The sequence below is a fragment of the Leuresthes tenuis genome, unplaced genomic scaffold, assembly GCF_036924035.1.
Source record: "Leuresthes tenuis unplaced genomic scaffold, fLeuTen1.0.hap1 SCAF_9, whole genome shotgun sequence".
NCBI classification, from domain to species: domain Eukaryota; kingdom Metazoa; phylum Chordata; class Actinopteri; order Atheriniformes; family Atherinopsidae; genus Leuresthes; species Leuresthes tenuis.
The window spans coordinates 1,638,744-1,660,465 of NW_027325363.1; the positions used below are offsets into that span (position 1 = coordinate 1,638,744).

At 40.8% G+C, this 21,722-nt stretch overlaps 1 protein-coding gene across 1 annotated transcript in view; it reads left to right on the forward strand.

Moving 5' to 3' along the window:
* plekhg2 (pleckstrin homology domain containing, family G (with RhoGef domain) member 2) overlaps positions 1–21,495 on the forward strand; it is a 140,435-nt gene extending 118,940 nt beyond the window's left edge. Inside the window, exons 10-16 of the mRNA XM_072392580.1 lie at positions 9,993–10,085; positions 10,166–10,252; positions 17,096–17,129; positions 17,244–17,336; positions 17,512–17,613; positions 17,886–17,924; positions 21,428–21,495. Coding sequence (XP_072248681.1) covers positions 9,993–10,085; positions 10,166–10,252; positions 17,096–17,129; positions 17,244–17,336; positions 17,512–17,613; positions 17,886–17,924; positions 21,428–21,495 — 516 coding nt within the window. The remainder of the gene's footprint in view (positions 1–9,992; positions 10,086–10,165; positions 10,253–17,095; positions 17,130–17,243; positions 17,337–17,511; positions 17,614–17,885; positions 17,925–21,427) is intronic.
* The last annotated feature ends 227 nt before the right edge of the window (positions 21,496–21,722 follow it).

A 21,722-nucleotide genomic window follows, 5' to 3' on the forward strand; every position in this document is an offset into this window, starting at 1 on the left:
AAAAGCTTCTCACAGGAAGGTTTTTATCATCTTTTACCTTCAGTCCTGCTCTAAAAGCTTCTCACAGGAAGGTTTTTATCATCTTTTACCTTCAGTCCTGCTCTAAAAGCTTCTCACAGGAAGGTTTTTATCATCTTTTACCTTCAGTCCTGCTCTAAAAGCTTCTCACAGGAAGGTTTTTATCATCTTTTACCTTCAGTCCTGCTCTAAAAGCTTCTCACAGGAAGGTTTTTATCATCTTTTACCTTCAGTCCTGCTCTAAAAGCTTCTCACAGGAAGGTTTTTATCATCTTTTACCTTCAGTCCTGCTCTAAAAGCTTCTCACAGGAAGGTTTTTATCATCTTTTACCTTCAGTCCTGCTCTAAAAGCTTCTCTCAGGAAGGTTTTTATCATCTTTTACCTTCAGTCCTGCTCTAAAAGCTTCTCACAGGAAGGTTTTTATCATCTTTTACCTTCAGTCCTGCTCTAAAAGCTTCTCTCAGGAAGGTTTTTATCATCTTTTACCTTCAGTCCTGCTCTAAAAGCTTCTCACAGGAAGGTTTTTATCATCTTTTACCTTCAGTCCTGCTCTAAAAGCTTCTCTCAGGAAGGTTTTTATCATCTTTTACCTTCAGTCCTGCTCTAAAAGCTTCTCTCAGGAAGGTTTTTATCATCTTTTACCTTCAGTCCTGCTCCAAAAGCTTCTCTCAGGAAGGTTTTTATCATCTTTTACCTTCAGTCCTGCTCCAAAAGCTTCTCTCAGGAAGGTTTTTCATCTTTTACCTTCAGTCCTGCTCTAAAAGCTTCTCACAGGAAGGTTTTTATCATCTTTTACCTTCAGTCCTGCTCTAAAAGCTTCTCTCAGGAAGGTTTTTATCATCTTTTACCTTCAGTCCTGCTCTAAAAGCTTCTCACAGGAAGGTTTTTATCATCTTTTACCTTCAGTCCTGCTCTAAAAGCTTCTCTCAGGAAGGTTTTTATCATCTTTTACCTTCAGTCCTGCTCTAAAAGCTTCTCTCAGGAAGGTTTTTATCATCTTTTACCTTCAGTCCTGCTCTAAAAGCTTCTCTCAGGAAGGTTTTTATCATCTTTTACCTTCAGTCCTGCTCCAAAAGCTTCTCTCAGGAAGGTTTTTCATCTTTTACCTTCAGTCCTGCTCTAAAAGCTTCTCACAGGAAGGTTTTTATCATCTTTTACCTTCAGTCCTGCTCTAAAAGCTTCTCACAGGAAGGTTTTTATCATCTTTTACCTTCAGTCCTGCTCTAAAAGCTTCTCACAGGAAGGTTTTTATCATCTTTTACCTTCAGTCCTGCTCTAAAAGCTTCTCACAGGAAGGTTTTTATCATCTTTTACCTTCAGTCCTGCTCTAAAAGCTTCTCACAGGAAGGTTTTTATCATCTTTTACCTTCAGTCCTGCTCTAAAAGCTTCTCACAGGAAGGTTTTTATCATCTTTTACCTTCAGTCCTGCTCTAAAAGCTTCTCTCAGGAAGGTTTTTATCATCTTTTACCTTCAGTCCTGCTCTAAAAGCTTCTCTCAGGAAGGTTTTTATCATCTTTTACCTTCAGTCCTGCTCTAAAAGCTTCTCTCAGGAAGGTTTTTATCATCTTTTACCTTCAGTCCTGCTCTAAAAGCTTCTCTCAGGAAGGTTTTTATCATCTTTTACCTTCAGTCCTGCTCTAAAAGCTTCTCTCAGGAAGGTTTTTATCATCTTTTACCTTCAGTCCTGCTCTAAAAGCTTCTCACAGGAAGGTTTTTATCATCTTTTACCTTCAGTCCTGCTCTAAAAGCTTCTCACAGGAAGGTTTTTATCATCTTTTACCTTCAGTCCTGCTCTAAAAGCTTCTCTCAGGAAGGTTTTTATCATCTTTTACCTTCAGTTCTGCTCTAAAAGCTTCTCACAGGAAGGTTTTTATCATCTTTTACCTTCAGTCCTGCTCTAAAAGCTTCTCTCAGGAAGGTTTTTATCATCTTTTACCTTCAGTCCTGCTCTAAAAGCTTCTCTCAGGAAGGTTTTTATCATCTTTTACCTTCAGTCCTGCTCTAAAAGCTTCTCTCAGGAAGGTTTTTATCATCTTTTACCTTCAGTCCTGCTCTAAAAGCTTCTCACAGGAAGGTTTTTATCATCTTTTACCTTCAGTCCTGCTCTGAAAGCTTCTCACAGGAAGGTTTTTATCATCTTTTACCTTCAGTCCTGCTCTAAAAGCTTCTCACAGGAAGGTTTTTATCATCTTTTACCTTCAGTCCTGCTCTAAAAGCTTCTCTCAGGAAGGTTTTTATCATCTTTTACCTTCAGTCCTGCTCTGAAAGCTTCTCTCAGGAAGGTTTTTATCATCTTTTACCTTCAGTCCTGCTCTAAAAGCTTCTCACAGGAAGGTTTTTATCATCTTTTACCTTCAGTCCTGCTCTAAAAGCTTCTCTCAGGAAGGTTTTTATCATCTTTTACCTTCAGTCCTGCTCTAAAAGCTTCTCTCAGGAAGGTTTTTATCATCTTTTACCTTCAGTCCTGCTCTAAAAGCTTCTCACAGGAAGGTTTTTATCATCTTTTACCTTCAGTCCTGCTCTAAAAGCTTCTCACAGGAAGGTTTTTATCATCTTTTACCTTCAGTCCTGCTCTGAAAGCTTCTCTCAGGAAGGTTTTTATCATCTTTTACCTTCAGTCCTGCTCTAAAAGCTTCTCACAGGAAGGTTTTTATCATCTTTTACCTTCAGTCCTGCTCTAAAAGCTTCTCACAGGAAGGTTTTTATCATCTTTTACCTTCAGTCCTGCTCTAAAAGCTTCTCTCAGGAAGGTTTTTATCATCTTTTACCTTCAGTCCTGCTCTAAAAGCTTCTCTCAGGAAGGTTTTTATCATCTTTTACCTTCAGTTCTGCTCTAAAAGCTTCTCACAGGAAGGTTTTTATCATCTTTTACCTTCAGTCCTGCTCTGAAAGCTTCTCTCAGGAAGGTTTTTATCATCTTTTACCTTCAGTTCTGCTCTAAAAGCTTCTCTCAGGAAGGTTTTTATCATCTTTTACCTTCAGTCCTGCTCTAAAAGCTTCTCTCAGGAAGGTTTTTATCATCTTTTACCTTCAGTCCTGCTCTAAAAGCTTCTCTCAGGAAGGTTTTTATCATCTTTTACCTTCAGTTCTGCTCTAAAAGCTTCTCACAGGAAGGTTTTTATCATCTTTTACCTTCAGTTCTGCTCTAAAAGCTTCTCTCGGGAAGGTTTTTATCATCTTTTACCTTCAGTCCTGCTCTAAAAGCTTCTCACAGGAAGGTTTTTATCATCTTTTACCTTCAGTCCTGCTCTGAAAGCTTCTCTCAGGAAGGTTTTTATCATCTTTTACCTTCAGTTCTGCTCTGAAAGCTTCTCTCAGGAAGGTTTTTATCATCTTTTACCTTCAGTTCTGCTCTAAAAGCTTCTCTCAGGAAGGTTTTTATCATCTTTTACCTTCAGTCCTGCTCTAAAAGCTTCTCACAGGAAGGTTTTTATCATCTTTTACCTTCAGTCCTGCTCTAAAAGCTTCTCACAGGCAGGTTTTTATCATCTTTTACCTTCAGTCCTGCTCTGAAAGCTTCTCACAGGAAGGTTTTTATCATCTTTTACCTTCAGTCCTGCTCTAAAAGCTTCTCTCAGGAAGGTTTTTATCATCTTTTACCTTCAGTCCTGCTCTAAAAGCTTCTCTCAGGAAGGTTTTTATCATCTTTTACCTTCAGTCCTGCTCTGAAAGCTTCTCTCAGGAAGGTTTTTATCATCTTTTACCTTCAGTCCTGCTCTAAAAGCTTCTCTCAGGAAGGTTTTTATCATCTTTTACCTTCAGTCCTGCTCTAAAAGCTTCTCACAGGAAGGTTTTTATCATCTTTTACCTTCAGTCCTGCTCTAAAAGCTTCTCTCAGGAAGGTTTTTATCATCTTTTACCTTCAGTCCTGCTCTGAAAGCTTCTCTCAGGAAGGTTTTTATCATCTTTTACCTTCAGTCCTGCTCTAAAAGCTTCTCACAGGAAGGTTTTTATCATCTTTTACCTTCAGTCCTGCTCTAAAAGCTTCTCTCAGGAAGGTTTTTATCATCTTTTACCTTCAGCCCTGCTCTAAAAGCTTCTCACAGGAAGGTTTTTATCATCTTTTACCTTCAGTCCTGCTCTAAAAGCTTCTCTCAGGAAGGTTTTTATCATCTTTTACCTTCAGTCCTGCTCTAAAAGCTTCTCACAGGAAGGTTTTTATCATCTTTTACCTTCAGTCCTGCTCTAAAAGCTTCTCACAGGAAGGTTTTTATCATCTTTTACCTTCAGTCCTGCTCTAAAAGCTTCTCTCAGGAAGGTTTTTATCATCTTTTACCTTCAGTCCTGCTCTGAAAGCTTCTCACAGGAAGGTTTTTATCATCTTTTACCTTCAGTCCTGCTCTAAAAGCTTCTCTCAGGAAGGTTTTTATCATCTTTTACCTTCAGTTCTGCTCTAAAAGCTTCTCACAGGAAGGTTTTTATCATCTTTTACCTTCAGTCCTGCTCTAAAAGCTTCTCTCAGGAAGGTTTTTATCATCTTTTACCTTCAGTTCTGCTCTAAAAGCTTCTCACAGGAAGGTTTTTATCATCTTTTACCTTCAGTCCTGCTCTAAAAGCTTCTCTCAGGAAGGTTTTTATCATCTTTTACCTTCAGTCCTGCTCTAAAAGCTTCTCTCAGGAAGGTTTTTATCATCTTTTACCTTCAGTCCTGCTCTAAAAGCTTCTCTCAGGAAGGTTTTTATCATCTTTTACCTTCAGTCCTGCTCTAAAAGCTTCTCTCAGGAAGGTTTTTATCATCTTTTACCTTCAGTCCTGCTCTGAAAGCTTCTCACAGGAAGGTTTTTATCATCTTTTACCTTCAGTCCTGCTCTAAAAGCTTCTCTCAGGAAGGTTTTTATCATCTTTTACCTTCAGTTCTGCTCTAAAAGCTTCTCACAGGAAGGTTTTTATCATCTTTTACCTTCAGTCCTGCTCTAAAAGCTTCTCTCAGGAAGGTTTTTATCATCTTTTACCTTCAGTCCTGCTCTAAAAGCTTCTCTCAGGAAGGTTTTTATCATCTTTTACCTTCAGTCCTGCTCTAAAAGCTTCTCTCAGGAAGGTTTTTATCATCTTTTACCTTCAGTCCTGCTCTAAAAGCTTCTCACAGGAAGGTTTTTATCATCTTTTACCTTCAGTCCTGCTCTAAAAGCTTCTCTCAGGAAGGTTTTTATCATCTTTTACCTTCAGTCCTGCTCTAAAAGCTTCTCTCAGGAAGGTTTTTATCATCTTTTACCTTCAGTCCTGCTCTAAAAGCTTCTCTCAGGAAGGTTTTTATCATCTTTTACCTTCAGTCCTGCTCTAAAAGCTTCTCACAGGAAGGTTTTTATCATCTTTTACCTTCAGTCCTGCTCTAAAAGCTTCTCTCAGGAAGGTTTTTATCATCTTTTACCTTCAGTCCTGCTCTAAAAGCTTCTCTCAGGAAGGTTTTTATCATCTTTTACCTTCAGTCCTGCTCTAAAAGCTTCTCTCAGGAAGGTTTTTATCATCTTTTACCTTCAGTCCTGCTCTAAAAGCTTCTCTCAGGAAGGTTTTTATCATCTTTTACCTTCAGTCCTGCTCTAAAAGCTTCTCTCAGGAAGGTTTTTATCATCTTTTACCTTCAGTCCTGCTCTAAAAGCTTCTCTCAGGAAGGTTTTTATCATCTTTTACCTTCAGTCCTGCTCTAAAAGCTTCTCTCAGGAAGGTTTTTATCATCTTTTACCTTCAGTCCTGCTCCAAAAGCTTCTCTCAGGAAGGTTTTTATCATCTTTTACCTTCAGTCCTGCTCCAAAAGCTTCTCTCAGGAAGGTTTTTCATCTTTTACCTTCAGTCCTGCTCTAAAAGCTTCTCACAGGAAGGTTTTTATCATCTTTTACCTTCAGTCCTGCTCTGAAAGCTTCTCTCAGGAAGGTTTTTATCATCTTTTACCTTCAGTCCTGCTCTAAAAGCTTCTCACAGGAAGGTTTTTATCATCTTTTACCTTCAGTCCTGCTCTAAAAGCTTCTCTCAGGAAGGTTTTTATCATCTTTTACCTTCAGTCCTGCTCTAAAAGCTTCTCACAGGAAGGTTTTTATCATCTTTTACCTTCAGTCCTGCTCTAAAAGCTTCTCTCAGGAAGGTTTTTATCATCTTTTACCTTCAGTCCTGCTCTAAAAGCTTCTCTCAGGAAGGTTTTTATCATCTTTTACCTTCAGTCCTGCTCTAAAAGCTTCTCTCAGGAAGGTTTTTATCATCTTTTACCTTCAGTCCTGCTCTAAAAGCTTCTCTCAGGAAGGTTTTTATCATCTTTTACCTTCAGTCCTGCTCCAAAAGCTTCTCTCAGGAAGGTTTTTATCATCTTTTACCTTCAGTCCTGCTCCAAAAGCTTCTCACAGGAAGGTTTTTATCATCTTTTACCTTCAGTCCTGCTCTAAAAGCTTCTCTCAGGAAGGTTTTTCATCTTTTACCTTCAGTCCTGCTCTAAAAGCTTCTCACAGGAAGGTTTTTATCATCTTTTACCTTCAGTCCTGCTCTAAAAGCTTCTCACAGGAAGGTTTTTATCATCTTTTACCTTCAGTCCTGCTCTAAAAGCTTCTCACAGGAAGGTTTTTATCATCTTTTACCTTCAGTCCTGCTCTGAAAGCTTCTCTCAGGAAGGTTTTTATCATCTTTTACCTTCAGTTCTGCTCTAAAAGCTTCTCTCAGGAAGGTTTTTATCATCTTTTACCTTCAGTCCTGCTCTAAAAGCTTCTCTCAGGAAGGTTTTTATCATCTTTTACCTTCAGTCCTGCTCTAAAAGCTTCTCACAGGAAGGTTTTTATCATCTTTTACCTTCAGTCCTGCTCTAAAAGCTTCTCTCAGGAAGGTTTTTATCATCTTTTACCTTCAGTCCTGCTCTAAAAGCTTCTCTCAGGAAGGTTTTTATCATCTTTTACCTTCAGTCCTGCTCTAAAAGCTTCTCACAGGAAGGTTTTTATCATCTTTTACCTTCAGTCCTGCTCTAAAAGCTTCTCACAGGAAGGTTTTTATCATCTTTTACCTTCAGTCCTGCTCTAAAAGCTTCTCTCAGGAAGGTTTTTATCATCTTTTACCTTCAGTTCTGCTCTAAAAGCTTCTCACAGGAAGGTTTTTATCATCTTTTACCTTCAGTCCTGCTCTAAAAGCTTCTCTCAGGAAGGTTTTTATCATCTTTTACCTTCAGTCCTGCTCTAAAAGCTTCTCTCAGGAAGGTTTTTATCATCTTTTACCTTCAGTCCTGCTCTAAAAGCTTCTCTCAGGAAGGTTTTTATCATCTTTTACCTTCAGTCCTGCTCTAAAAGCTTCTCACAGGAAGGTTTTTATCATCTTTTACCTTCAGTCCTGCTCTAAAAGCTTCTCACAGGAAGGTTTTTATCATCTTTTACCTTCAGTCCTGCTCTAAAAGCTTCTCTCAGGAAGGTTTTTATCATCTTTTACCTTCAGTTCTGCTCTAAAAGCTTCTCACAGGAAGGTTTTTATCATCTTTTACCTTCAGTCCTGCTCTGAAAGCTTCTCTCAGGAAGGTTTTTATCATCTTTTACCTTCAGTTCTGCTCTAAAAGCTTCTCACAGGAAGGTTTTTATCATCTTTTACCTTCAGTCCTGCTCTGAAAGCTTCTCTCAGGAAGGTTTTTATCATCTTTTACCTTCAGTTCTGCTCTAAAAGCTTCTCACAGGAAGGTTTTTATCATCTTTTACCTTCAGTTCTGCTCTAAAAGCTTCTCTCAGGAAGGTTTTTATCATCTTTTACCTTCAGTCCTGCTCTAAAAGCTTCTCACAGGAAGGTTTTTATCATCTTTTACCTTCAGTCCTGCTCTGAAAGCTTCTCTCAGGAAGGTTTTTATCATCTTTTACCTTCAGTTATGCTCTGAAAGCTTCTCTCAGGAAGGTTTTTATCATCTTTTACCTTCAGTTCTGCTCTAAAAGCTTCTCTCAGGAAGGTTTTTATCATCTTTTACCTTCAGTCCTGCTCTAAAAGCTTCTCACAGGAAGGTTTTTATCATCTTTTACCTTCAGTCCTGCTCTAAAAGCTTCTCACAGGAAGGTTTTTATCATCTTTTACCTTCAGTTCTGCTCTAAAAGCTTCTCACAGGAAGGTTTTTATCATCTTTTACCTTCAGTCCTGCTCTAAAAGCTTCTCTCAGGAAGGTTTTTATCATCTTTTACCTTCAGTCCTGCTCTAAAAGCTTCTCACAGGAAGCTTTTTATCATCTTTTACCTTCAGTCCTGCTCTGAAAGCTTCTCTCAGGAAGGTTTTTATCATCTTTTACCTTCAGTCCTGCTCTAAAAGCTTCTCACAGGAAGGTTTTTATCATCTTTTACCTTCAGTCCTGCTCTAAAAGCTTCTCACAGGAAGGTTTTTATCATCTTTTACCTTCAGTCCTGCTCTAAAAGCTTCTCACAGGAAGGTTTTTATCATCTTTTACCTTCAGTCCTGCTCTAAAAGCTTCTCTCAGGAAGGTTTTTATCATCTTTTACCTTCAGTCCTGCTCTAAAAGCTTCTCACAGGAAGGTTTTTATCATCTTTTACCTTCAGTTCTGCTCTAAAAGCTTCTCACAGGAAGGTTTTTATCATCTTTTACCTTCAGTCCTGCTCTAAAAGCTTCTCTCAGGAAGGTTTTTATCATCTTTTACCTTCAGTCCTGCTCTAAAAGCTTCTCACAGGAAGGTTTTTATCATCTTTTACCTTCAGTCCTGCTCTAAAAGCTTCTCTCAGGAAGGTTTTTATCATCTTTTACCTTCAGTCCTGCTCTGAAAGCTTCTCTCAGGAAGGTTTTTATCATCTTTTACCTTCAGTCCTGCTCTGAAAGCTTCTCTCAGGAAGGTTTTTATCATCTTTTACCTTCAGTCCTGCTCTAAAAGCTTCTCTCAGGAAGGTTTTTATCATCTTTTACCTTCAGCCCTGCTCTAAAAGCTTCTCTCAGGAAGGTTTTTATCATCTTTTACCTTCAGTCCTGCTCTAAAAGCTTCTCTCAGGAAGGTTTTTATCATCTTTTACCTTCAGTCCTGCTCTAAAAGCTTCTCACAGGAAGGTTTTTATCATCTTTTACCTTCAGTCCTGCTCTAAAAGCTTCTCTCAGGAAGGTTTTTATCATCTTTTACCTTCAGTCCTGCTCTAAAAGCTTCTCTCAGGAAGGTTTTTATCATCTTTTACCTTCAGTCCTGCTCTAAAAGCTTCTCTCAGGAAGGTTTTTATCATCTTTTACCTTCAGTCCTGCTCTAAAAGCTTCTCACAGGAAGGTTTTTATCATCTTTTACCTTCAGTCCTGCTCTAAAAGCTTCTCTCAGGAAGGTTTTTATCATCTTTTACCTTCAGTCCTGCTCTAAAAGCTTCTCTCAGGAAGGTTTTTATCATCTTTTACCTTCAGTCCTGCTCTAAAAGCTTCTCTCAGGAAGGTTTTTATCATCTTTTACCTTCAGTCCTGCTCTAAAAGCTTCTCACAGGAAGGTTTTTATCATCTTTTACCTTCAGTCCTGCTCTAAAAGCTTCTCTCAGGAAGGTTTTTATCATCTTTTACCTTCAGTCCTGCTCTAAAAGCTTCTCACAGGAAGGTTTTTATCATCTTTTACCTTCAGTCCTGCTCTAAAAGCTTCTCACAGGAAGGTTTTTATCATCTTTTACCTTCAGTCCTGCTCTAAAAGCTTCTCACAGGAAGGTTTTTATCATCTTTTACCTTCAGTCCTGCTCTGAAAGCTTCTCTCAGGAAGGTTTTTATCATCTTTTACCTTCAGTCCTGCTCTAAAAGCTTCTCACAGGAAGGTTTTTATCATCTTTTACCTTCAGTCCTGCTCTAAAAGCTTCTCTCAGGAAGGTTTTTATCATCTTTTACCTTCAGTCCTGCTCTAAAAGCTTCTCACAGGAAGGTTTTTATCATCTTTTACCTTCAGTCCTGCTCTAAAAGCTTCTCTCAGGAAGGTTTTTATCATCTTTTACCTTCACAGGAAGCAGCAGAACTCATGCTTTGAAGGAATCTGCACGTTGTAATCTCCTGTGTTTCTGCCTTTTTCCCATCCCAGTGCTGTAATCTGCTGCTGGTGGAGGCTCTGAAGGACCCGCTGTGCTTCAGGGTGTCGGACCACACCATCCCCAAACAGCAGCACGTCGTCCAGGTGAGCGCCGGCGTCCAGCCGCTCCACACTGATGCGCCACGTTGCTGCTTTCCCCGTCTTTAATCCTTTTATCACTGCAGACGAAGAACCAGGAGGAGAAGCGGCTGTGGGTGCACTACCTCAAAAGGCTGATCGTCGAGAATCATCCGGCTTCACTCCCACAGAAGGTAAAGAGGGATGAGAAAAAGGAGGGAAAGAAGGGAAAGAAGGACACCTGAAGATGAAAGAATTCAGATATATGGATGGATAGATATATGGATAGATATATGGATGGATGGATGGATGGATGGATTGATGGATGGATGGATAGATGGATGGATGGATAGATATATGGATGGATAGATATATGGATATAAGGATGGATGGATGGATAGATGGATGGATGGATTGATATATGGATGGATAGATATATGGATATAAGGATGGATGGATGGATAGATGGATGGATGGATTGATGGATGGATTGATGGATGGATGGATAGATGGATGGATGGATAGATATATGGATATAAGGATGGATGGATGGATTGATGGATGGATGGATTGATGGATGGATTGATGGATGGATGGATAGATGGATGGATTGATGGATGGATGGATAGATGGATGGATAGATGGATGGATGGATAGATATATGGATGGATAGATATATGGATGGATAGATATATGGATAGATATATGGATGGATGGATGGATGGATGGATTGATGGATGGATGGATAGATGGATGGATGGATAGATATATGGATGGATAGATATATGGATATAAGGATGGATGGATGGATAGATGGATGGATGGATTGATATATGGATGGATAGATATATGGATATAAGGATGGATGGATGGATAGATGGATGGATGGATTGATGGATGGATTGATGGATGGATGGATAGATGGATGGATGGATAGATATATGGATATAAGGATGGATGGATGGATTGATGGATGGATGGATTGATGGATGGATTGATGGATGGATGGATAGATGGATGGATTGATGGATGGATGGATAGATGGATGGATAGATGGATGGATGGATAGATATATGGATGGATAGATATATGGATGGATAGATATATGGATAGATATATGGATGGATGGATGGATGGATGGATTGATGGATGGATGGATAGATGGATGGATGGATAGATATATGGATGGATAGATATATGGATATAAGGATGGATGGATGGATAGATGGATGGATGGATTGATATATGGATGGATAGATATATGGATATAAGGATGGATGGATGGATAGATGGATGGATGGATTGATGGATGGATTGATGGATGGATGGATAGATGGATGGATGGATAGATATATGGATATAAGGATGGATGGATGGATTGATGGATGGATGGATTGATGGATGGATTGATGGATGGATGGATAGATGGATGGATTGATGGATGGATGGATAGATGGATGGATGGATGGATGGATGGATTGATGGATGGATTGATGGATGGATGGATAGATATATGGATGGATAGATATATGGATGGATAGATATATGGATAGATATATGGATGGATGGATGGATGGATGGATTGATGGATGGATGGATAGATGGATGGATGGATAGATATATGGATGGATAGATATATGGATATAAGGATGGATGGATGGATAGATGGATGGATGGATTGATATATGGATGGATAGATATATGGATATAAGGATGGATGGATGGATAGATGGATGGATGGATTGATGGATGGATGGATAGATGGATGGATGGATAGATATATGGATATAAGGATGGATGGATGGATTGATGGATGGATGGATGGATGGATGGATGGATTGATGGATGGATGGATAGATGGATGGATGGATAGATATATGGATATAAGGATGGATGGATGGATTGATGGATAGATATATGGATGGATGGATGGATGGATGGATTGATGGATGGATGGATATAAGGATGGATGGATGGATGGATAGATGGATTGATGGATGGATTGATGGATGGATGGATAGATATATGGATAGATATATGGATGGATGGATAGATATATGGATGGATAGATATATGGATATAAGGATGGATGGATGGATGGATGGATAGATATATGGATGGATAGATATATGGTGAGTGACAGCTCGAAGCTTTGAGCAACCATTTGTTTTTTCTTTATATTTCTCCATAGAAACAGGAAGCAGCTGCAGAGATTCACTGAAACATGATCAAACATGAACATAAACCCAGAATCTGAGGCAGAACCAGAGTTTTTTCTCAGTTCTGAGCAGCTTTAAAGTGAATCTCTGGTCTGAGCTCCTTTATTCTCCAACACAGCCTGAACCCTCTGAGACAAGCTTTCTGTCATTTCTTTAAGGAGTCTTCAGGAATAGTTCTCCAGGCTTCTTGAAGGACATCCCAAAGCTCTTCTTTGGATGTGGGCTGCCTTTTGTTCCGTTCTCTGTCAGATGATCCCACACTGCTTCAATAATGTTGAGGTCCGGGCTCTGGGGAGGATTCATCCCTCCATAAGACCTGTTGCCACTGATTTTCAGTCCACTTCTTGTGTCATTTGGCACAGCTCAGCCTTTTCTCCCTGTTTCCCTTCCTTAAGAACGGCTTCTTGACAGCCACCCTTCCATGGAGACCATTTCTGATGAGGCTTGGGCCAACAGTAGATGGATCAGCTGAAGGTCCAGATGCATCTCTCAGGTCCTGTCAGGTCACAGCTGGATTTTTTCCTCTTTCTTAAGGACATCACTTTCAGATCCTGTTCATCTGCTGGAGATAGTTTTTTAGGCCTGACACTTCTTCTTTTGTCCTCCACTTGTCCAGTTTCCTCAAATGTTTTAAGGACACACTGCACACCATGCTGAGATATGCCAAGTTTTCAGCTAATAGCTCTTTGGGAATCACCTTGTAAACAAAACTGAACTGAATCTGAACACAGAAAAAGCCGTAATAGTGGAACCATGTTCGAAAAGCATCACTTTTGCGGTAGCTGTAGCCTTTGAAAGAGCTGCTGGGATATTAGTAGAAGCCAGAATACCAGAGAGTAAGTGCATGTATTCTGCTTGGAGAAGAACGTGAGGAAAGAAGTATTTAACTGTGGTTGTTCAGCAGGTTTGTGTCGGTCTTTGCTGCCACCTGCTGACACAAACTCATTACTGCAGATTTAAAACGGTTTCTGCCTTATTTACTGTATTTACATTCATGTTTGACCATGTTTCAGTCGATCACTGCAACTACTTCCTCAGCAGATAATGAGGTCTGACTCAGCTGATAATGAGGTCTGACTCAGCAGCAGATAATGAGGTCTGACTCAGCAGATAATGAGGTCTGACTCAGCAGATAATGAGGTCTGATTCACAGCAGATAATGAGGTCTGATTCACAGCTGATAATGAGGTCTGATTCACAGCAGATAATGAGTTCTGACTCAGCAGATAATGAGGTCTGACTCAGCAGATAATGAGGTCTGACTCAGCAGATAATGAGGTCTGACTCAGCTGATAATGAGGTCTGATTCACAGCAGATAATGAGGTCTGACTCAGCAGATAATGAGGTCTGACTCAGCAGATAATGAGGTCTGACTCAGCAGATAATGAGGTCTGACTCAGCAGATAATGAGGTCTGACTCAGCAGATAATGAGGTCTGACTCAGCAGATAATGAGGTCTGACTTAGCTGATAATGAGGTCTGACCTAGCAGATAATGAGGTCTGACTCAGCAGATAATGAGGTCTGACTCAGCAGATAATGAGGTATGACTCAGCAGATAATGAGGTCTGACTCAGCAGATAATGAGGTCTGATTCAGCAGATAATGAGGTCTGACTCGGCTGATAATGAGGTCTGACTCAGCAGCAGATAATGAGGTCTGACTTAGCAGATAATGAGGTCTGACTCAGCAGCAGATAATGAGGTCTGACTCGGCAGATAATGAGGTCTGACTCGGCTGATAATGAGGTCTGACTCGGCTGATAATGAGGTCTGACTCAGCAGATAATGAGGTCTGACTCAGCAGATAATGAGGTCTGACTCAGCTGATAATGAGGTCTGACTCAGCAGATAATGAGGTCTGACTCAGCTGATAATGAGGTCTGACTCAGCTGATAATGAGGTCTGACTCAGCAGATAATGAGGTCTGACTCGGCTGATAATGAGGTCTGACTCAGCTGATAATGAGGTCTGACTCAGCAGATAATGAGGTCTGACTCAGCAGATAATGAGGTCTGACCTAGCAGATAATGAGGTCTGACTCAGCAGATAATGAGGTCTGACTCAGCAGATAATGAGGTCTGACTCAGCAGATAATGAGGTCTGACTCAGCAGATAATGAGGTCTGATTCAGCAGATAATGAGGTCTGACTCTCAGCAGATAATGAGGTCTGATTCACAGCAGATAATGAGGTCTGACTCAGCTGATAATGAGGTCTGACTCAGCTGATAATGAGGTCTGACTCAGCAGATAATGAGGTCTGACTCAGCTGATAATGAGGTCTGACTCAGCAGATAATGAGGTCTGACTCAGCTGATAATGAGGTCTGACTCAGCTGATAATGAGGTCTGACTCAGCAGCAGATAATGAGGTCTGATTCGGCAGATAATGAGGTCTGATTCACAGCAGATAATGAGGTCTGACTCAGCAGATAATGAGGTCTGACTCAGCAGATAATTAGTTCTGACTCAGCAGATAATGAGGTCTGACTCAGCAGATAATGAGGTCTGACTCACAGCAGATAATGAGGTCTGACTCAGCAGATAATGAGGTCTGACTCAGCAGATAATGAGTTCTGACTCAGCAGATAATGAGGTCTGACTCAGCAGATAATGAGGTCTGACTCAGCAGATAATGAGGTCTGACTCAGCAGATAATGAGGTCTGACTCAGCAGATAATGAGGTCTGACTCAGCTGATAATGAGGTCTGATTCACAGCAGATAATGAGGTCTGACTCAGCTGATAATGAGGTCTGACTCAGCTGATAATGAGGTCTGACTCAGCAGATAATGAGGTCTGACTCACAGCAGATAATGAGGTCTGACTCAGCAGATAATGAGGTCTGACTCAGCAGCAGATAATGAGGTCTGACTCAGCAGATAATGAGGTCTGACTCAGCAGATAATGAGGTCTGACTCAGCAGCAGATAATGAGGTCTGACTCAGCAGATAATGAGGTCTGACTCAGCAGCAGATAATGAGGTCTGACTCAGCAGATAATGAGGTCTGACTCAGCAGATAATGAGGTCTGACTCAGCAGCAGATAATGAGGTCTGACTCAGCAGATAATGAGGTCTGACTCAGCTGATAATGAGGTCTGATTCACAGCAGATAAAGAGGTCTGATTCACAGCAGATAATGAGGTCTGACTCAGCAGATAATGAGGTCTGACTCAGCTGATAATGAGGTCTGACTCAGCAGATAATGAGGTCTGACTCACAGCAGATAATGAGGTCTGACTCACAGCAGATAATGAGGTCTGACTCACAGCAGATAATGAGGTCTGACTTAGCAGATAATGAGGTCTGACTCAGCAGATAATGAGGTCTGACTTAGCAGATAATGAGGTCTGACTCAGCAGATAATGAGGTCTGACTCAGCAGATAATGAGGTCTGACTTAGCAGATATTGAGGTCTGACTCAGCAGATAATGAGGTCTGACTCAGCAGATAATGAGGTCTGACTCAGCAGATAATGAGGTCTGACTCAGCAGATAATGAGTTCTGACTCAGCAGATAATGAGGTCTGACTCACAGCAGATAATGAGGTCTGACTCAGCAGATAATGAGGTCTGACTCAGCAGATAATGAGATATGACTCAAAAGATAATGAGATATGACTCAGCAGATAATGAGGTCTGACTCAGCAGATAATGAGGTCTGACTCAGCAGATAATGAGGTCTGACTCAAAAGATAATGAGATATGACTCAAAAGATAATGAGGTCTGACTCAGCAGATAATGAGGTCTGACTCAGCTGATAATGAGGTCTGACTCAGCAGATAATGAGGTCTGACTCAGCAGATAATGAGGTCTTACTCAGCAGATAATGAGGTCTGACTCAGCTGATAATGAGGTCTGACTCAGCTGATAATGAGGTCTGACTCAGCTGATAATGAGGTCTGACTCACAGCAGATAATGAGGTCTGACTTAGCAGATAATGAGGTCTGACTCAGCAGATAATGAGGTCTGACTTAGCAGATAATGAGGTCTGACTCAGCAGATAATGAGGTCTGACTCAGCAGATAATGAGGTCTGACTTAGCAGATAATGAGGTCTGACTCAGCAGATAATGAGGTCTGACTCAGCAGATAATGAGGTCTGACTCAGCAGATAATGAGGTCTGACTCAGCAGATAATGAGGTCTGACTCAGCAGATAATGAGGTCTGACTCAGCAGATAATGAGGTCTGACTCAGCAGATAATGAGGTCTGACTCAGCAGATAATGAGGTCTGATTCACAGCAGATAATGAGGTCTGACTCAGCAGATAATGAGGTCTGACTCAGCAGATAATGAGTTCTGACTCAGCAGATAATGAGGTCTGACACAGCAGATAATGAGGTCTGACTCAGCAGATAATGAGGTCTGACTCAGCAGATAATGAGGTCTGACTCAGCAGATAATGAGTTCTGACTCAGCAGATAATGAGGTCTGACTCAGCAGATAATGAGGTCTGACTCAGCAGATAATGAGTTCTGACTCAGCAGATAATGAGGTCTGACTCAGCTGATAATGAGGTCTGACTCAGCAGATAATGAGGTCTGACTCAGCAGATAATGAGGTCTGACTCAGCAGCAGATAATGAGGTCTGACTCAGCAGATAATGAGGTCTGACTCAGCAGATAATGAGGTCTGACTCAGCAGATAATGAGGTCTGACTCACAGCTGATAATGAGGTCTGACTCACAGCAGATAATGAGGTCTGACTCAGCAGATAATGAGGTATGACTCAGCAGATAATGAGGTCTGACTCAGCTGATAATGAGGTCTGACTCAGCAGATAATGAGGTCTTAATAATGATTTCTTTCTTTCCAGGCGAGACAAGTCCTAGGAGACACCTTCTGTCAGTGTGAGTTTACATGCACACACACTTCAGCTGAACCCTTTCTATGCCTGAGTGAATCCGCTGTGATTGGCTGTTCTGAGCACTCGCAGGTGGATGACATCACTTCCTGTGTTTCAGCTCCTCAGTTGGACCAGGACCACCCGAGGAGGTCGTCTGCCTCTCTGCGACCGGACGACATTCACGGCTATCACCGAGGCAGGCGTCAGTCAGGTCAGAGCTGAATAAAGTGTTTAAAGCCTGAAGTTTCTGTTGGTAGTTTTTAGGTTTATAGACTGAAGCTCTGTGGTGATTTTCAGTCGTTTCTCTTAGTTTATCTCAGTTTTGTTTAGCTGGAGGAAGCTGTGGCACATCCAGTCATTAATCTCCTCAATGCATTTACCTCCAGAACCTCCAGAACTGCTGCTCTACACACCTGAGAAGTCCAGGAAGAGTCTGCCGCTGCTGCTGGAGGGAAACCTGCCGGGCAGGCGCACCAGGAGGCAGTCAGGTACAGAGAAGAAGCCAAAAACAGCCTCAGACACCCAGAGGTTAAGCTCAAGCAGCTTAAGAAGGCTCACAAGAACGAGAGCATTTTCCTTTTTAGGACAGAGAAGGAGCAGATTCCTGAAAACAGCACAGAAACCAGACACCTGAGACACATCAGGGATGTCAAAAATGGTGCAAAAAGCAGCGAAAACGTTGTTTTCCGTGAAATAAAAGTGTTGTGGAGCTTTGTAAGGTCGTGTCGGGTAATCCTGGTGCTTTATCCTTCTTTTCCAGCTCCTGCTAAAGACATCGAGGCGGCGTTTCATCCCAACGGTGAGTGAATTTCTGCTCTTCCCATGAACCGCCAGCAGGTGGCGCCACTGCTCCAGAAATAACGCTGTTGGTGCTCAAGTTCTGGAACTCTGATGGCTGCTGTGTGTCAATACTAAGAATATGAAATATCACACTGCCGCTTAGAAAAACTAAGTGAACCCCCGCTGCTTCCACAGGAACTGAGAAGAATACATGAAATATCACACTGCTGCTTAGAAAAACTAAGAAAAACTAAGTGAACCCTCACTGCTTCCACAGGAACTGAGAAGAATACATGAAATATCACACTGCTGCTTAGAAAAACTAAGTGAACCCTGGCTGCTTCCACAGGAATTAAGAAGAATACATGAAATATCACACTGCTGCTTAGAAAAACTAAGTGAACCCCCGCTGCTTCCATAGGAATTAAGAAGAATACATGAAATATCACACTGCTGCTTCGAAAAACGTAGAAAAACTAAGTGAACCCCCGCTGCTTCCACAGGAACTGAGAAGAATACATGAAATATCACACTGCTGCTTAGAAAAACTAAGTGAACCCCCGCTGCTTCCACAGGAATTAAGAAGAATACATGAAATATCACACTGCTGCTTCCAAAAACTTGGAAAAACTAAGTGAACCCCTGCTGCTTCCACAGGAATTAAGAAGAATACATGAAATATCACACTGCAGCTTTGAAAAACTTAGAAAAACTAAGTGAACCCTGGCTGCTTCCACAGGAACTGAGAAGAATACATGAAATATCACACTGCTGCTTAGAAAAACTTAGAAAAACTAAGTGAACCCTGGCTGCTTCCACAGGAATTAAGAAGAATACATGAAATATCACACTGCTGCTTTGAAAAACATTGAAAAACTAAGTGAACCCTCGCTGCTTCCACAGGAACTGAGAAGAATACATGAAATATCACACTGCTGCTTCGAAAAACTTAGAAAAACTAAGTGAACCCTGGCTGCTTCCACAGGAATTAAGAAGAATACATGAAATATCACACTGCTGCTTAGAAAAACTTAGAAAAACTAAGTGAACCCTGGCTGCTTCCACAGGAATTAAGAAGAATACATGAAATATCACACTGCTGCTTAGAAAAACTAAGTGAACCCCCGCTGCTTCCACAAGAACTGAGAAGAATACATGAAATATCACACTGCTGCTTAGAAAAACTAAGAAAAACTAAGTGAACCCTCACTGCTTCCACAGGAATTAAGAAGAATACATGAAATATCACACTGCTGCTTAGAAAAACTTAGAAAAACTAAGTGAACCCTGGCTGCTTCCACAGGAATTAAGAAGAATACATGAAATATCACACTGCTGCTTAGAAAAACTAAGTGAACCCCCGCTGCTTCCACAAGAACTGAGAAGAATACATGAAATATCACACTGCTGCTTAGAAAAACATAGAAAAACTAAGTGAACCCTGGCTGCTTCCACAGGAACTGAGAAGAATACATGAAATATCACACTGCTGCTTCGAAAAACTTGGAAAAACTAAGTGAACCCCCGCTGCTTCCACAGGAATTAAGAAGAATACATGAAATATCACACTGCCGCTTCGAAAAACTTAGAAAAACTAAGTGAACCCCCGCTGCTTCCACAGGAACTAAGAAGAATACATGAAATATCACACTGCTGCTTAGAAAAACTAAGTGAACCCCCGCTGCTTCCACAGGAACTAAGAAGAATACATGAAATATCACACTGCTGCTTAGAAAAACTAAGTGAACCCCCGCTGCTTCCACAGGAATTAAGAAGAATACATGAAATATCACACTGCTGCTTAGAAAAACTTAGAAAAACTAAGTGAACCCTGGCTGCTTCCACAGGAATTAAGAAGAATACATGAAATATCACACTGCTGCTTAGAAAAACTAAGTGAACCCTGGCTGCTTCCACAGGAACTGAGAAGAATACATGAAATATCACACTGCTGCTTTGAAAAACTAAGTGAACCCCCGCTGCTTCCACAGGAACTCAGAAGAATACATGAAATATCACACTGCTGCTTAGAAAAACTTAGAAAAACTAAGTGAACCCTGGCTGCTTCCACAGGAACTGAGAAGAATACATGAAATATCACACTGCTGCTTCGAAAAACTTGGAAAAACTAAGTGAACCCCCGCTGCTTCCACAGGAATTAAGAAGAATACATGAAATATCACACTGCCGCTTCGAAAAACTTAGAAAAACTAAGTGAACCCCCGCTGCTTCCACAGGAATTAAGAAGAATACATGAAATATCACACTGCTGCTTAGAAAAACTAAGTGAACCCCCGCTGCTTCCATAGGAACTAAGAAGAATACATGAAATATCACACTGCTGCTTAGAAAAACTAAGTGAACCCCCGCTGCTTCCACAGGAATTAAGAAGAATACATGAAATATCACACTGCTGCTTCGAAAAACTTGGAAAAACTAAGTGAACCCTGGCTGCTTCCACAGGAATTAAGAAGAATACATGAAATATCACACTGCTGCTTCCAAAAACATAGAAAAACTAAGTGAACCCTGGCTGCTTCCACAGGAACTAAGAAGAATACATGAAATATCACACTGCTGCTTAGAAAAACTTAGAAAAACTAAGTGAACCCTGGCTGCTTCCACAGGAACTGAGAAGAATACATGAAATATCACACTGCTGCTTCGAAAAACTTGGAAAAACTAAGTGAACCCCCGCTGCTTCCACAGGAATTAAGAAGAATACATGATATATCACACTGCCGCTTCGAAAAACTTAGAAAAACTAAGTGAACCCCCGCTGCTTCCACAGGAATTAAGAAGAATACATGAAATATCACACTGCTGCTTAGAAAAACTAAGTGAACCCCCGCTGCTTCCACAGGAACTAAGAAGAATACATGAAATATCACACTGCTGCTTCGAAAAACTTGGAAAAACTAAGTGAACCCTGGCTGCTTCCACAGGAATTAAGAAGAATACATGAAATATCACACTGCTGCTTCCAAAAACATAGAAAAACTAAGTGAACCCTGGCTGCTTCCACAGGAACTAAGAAGAATACATGAAATATCACACTGCTGCTTAGAAAAACTTAGAAAAACTAAGTGAACCCTGGCTGCTTCCACAGGAATTAAGAAGAATACATGAAATATCACACTGCTGCTTCGAAAAACTTAGAAAAACTAAGTGAACCCTCACTGCTTCCACAGGAACTAAGAAGAATACATGAAATATCACACTGCTGCTTAGAAAAACTTAGAAAAACTAAGTGAACCCCAGCTGTTTCCACAGGAACTAAGATGAATACATGAAATACTAAAAAAACTTAGAAAAACTAAGTGAACCCTGGCTGCTTCCACAGGAACTGAGAAGAATACATGAAATATCACACTGCTGCTTAGAAAAACTTAGAAAAACTAAGTGAACCCCCACTGCTTCCACAGGAATTGAGACGGTAAGGAGCAGCCAGGTGCTGCTGGATCAGGGGTTCACTTAGTTTCTCGCTCAGTGCTCCTGTGTTTTGTCTCCCTTCTTGTTCAGTGAATAGTGTGATGTGTCGTGTTGTTGATCATGTGAGGTTGGAGTTACTGAGCTTCAACATCTGCTGAGGATCAGAGGATCATTTATTGTGTTGTCTCATTAAAACCTTGGAACTGAACGAGCCAATAGGAGTTTTGGTGTGTGTTTAGGCAGTGAAATGCTTGTATTTCCTTCGGGATCAATAAAGAATCCATCTGGAAAGTGAGACAAAGGCTGAATAATTATAAAATGATGTAAATGTCAAAGGAAAGCCTTTTATTTACAGCAGCGCTCAGAAATGAAAGCGCCTCAGCTC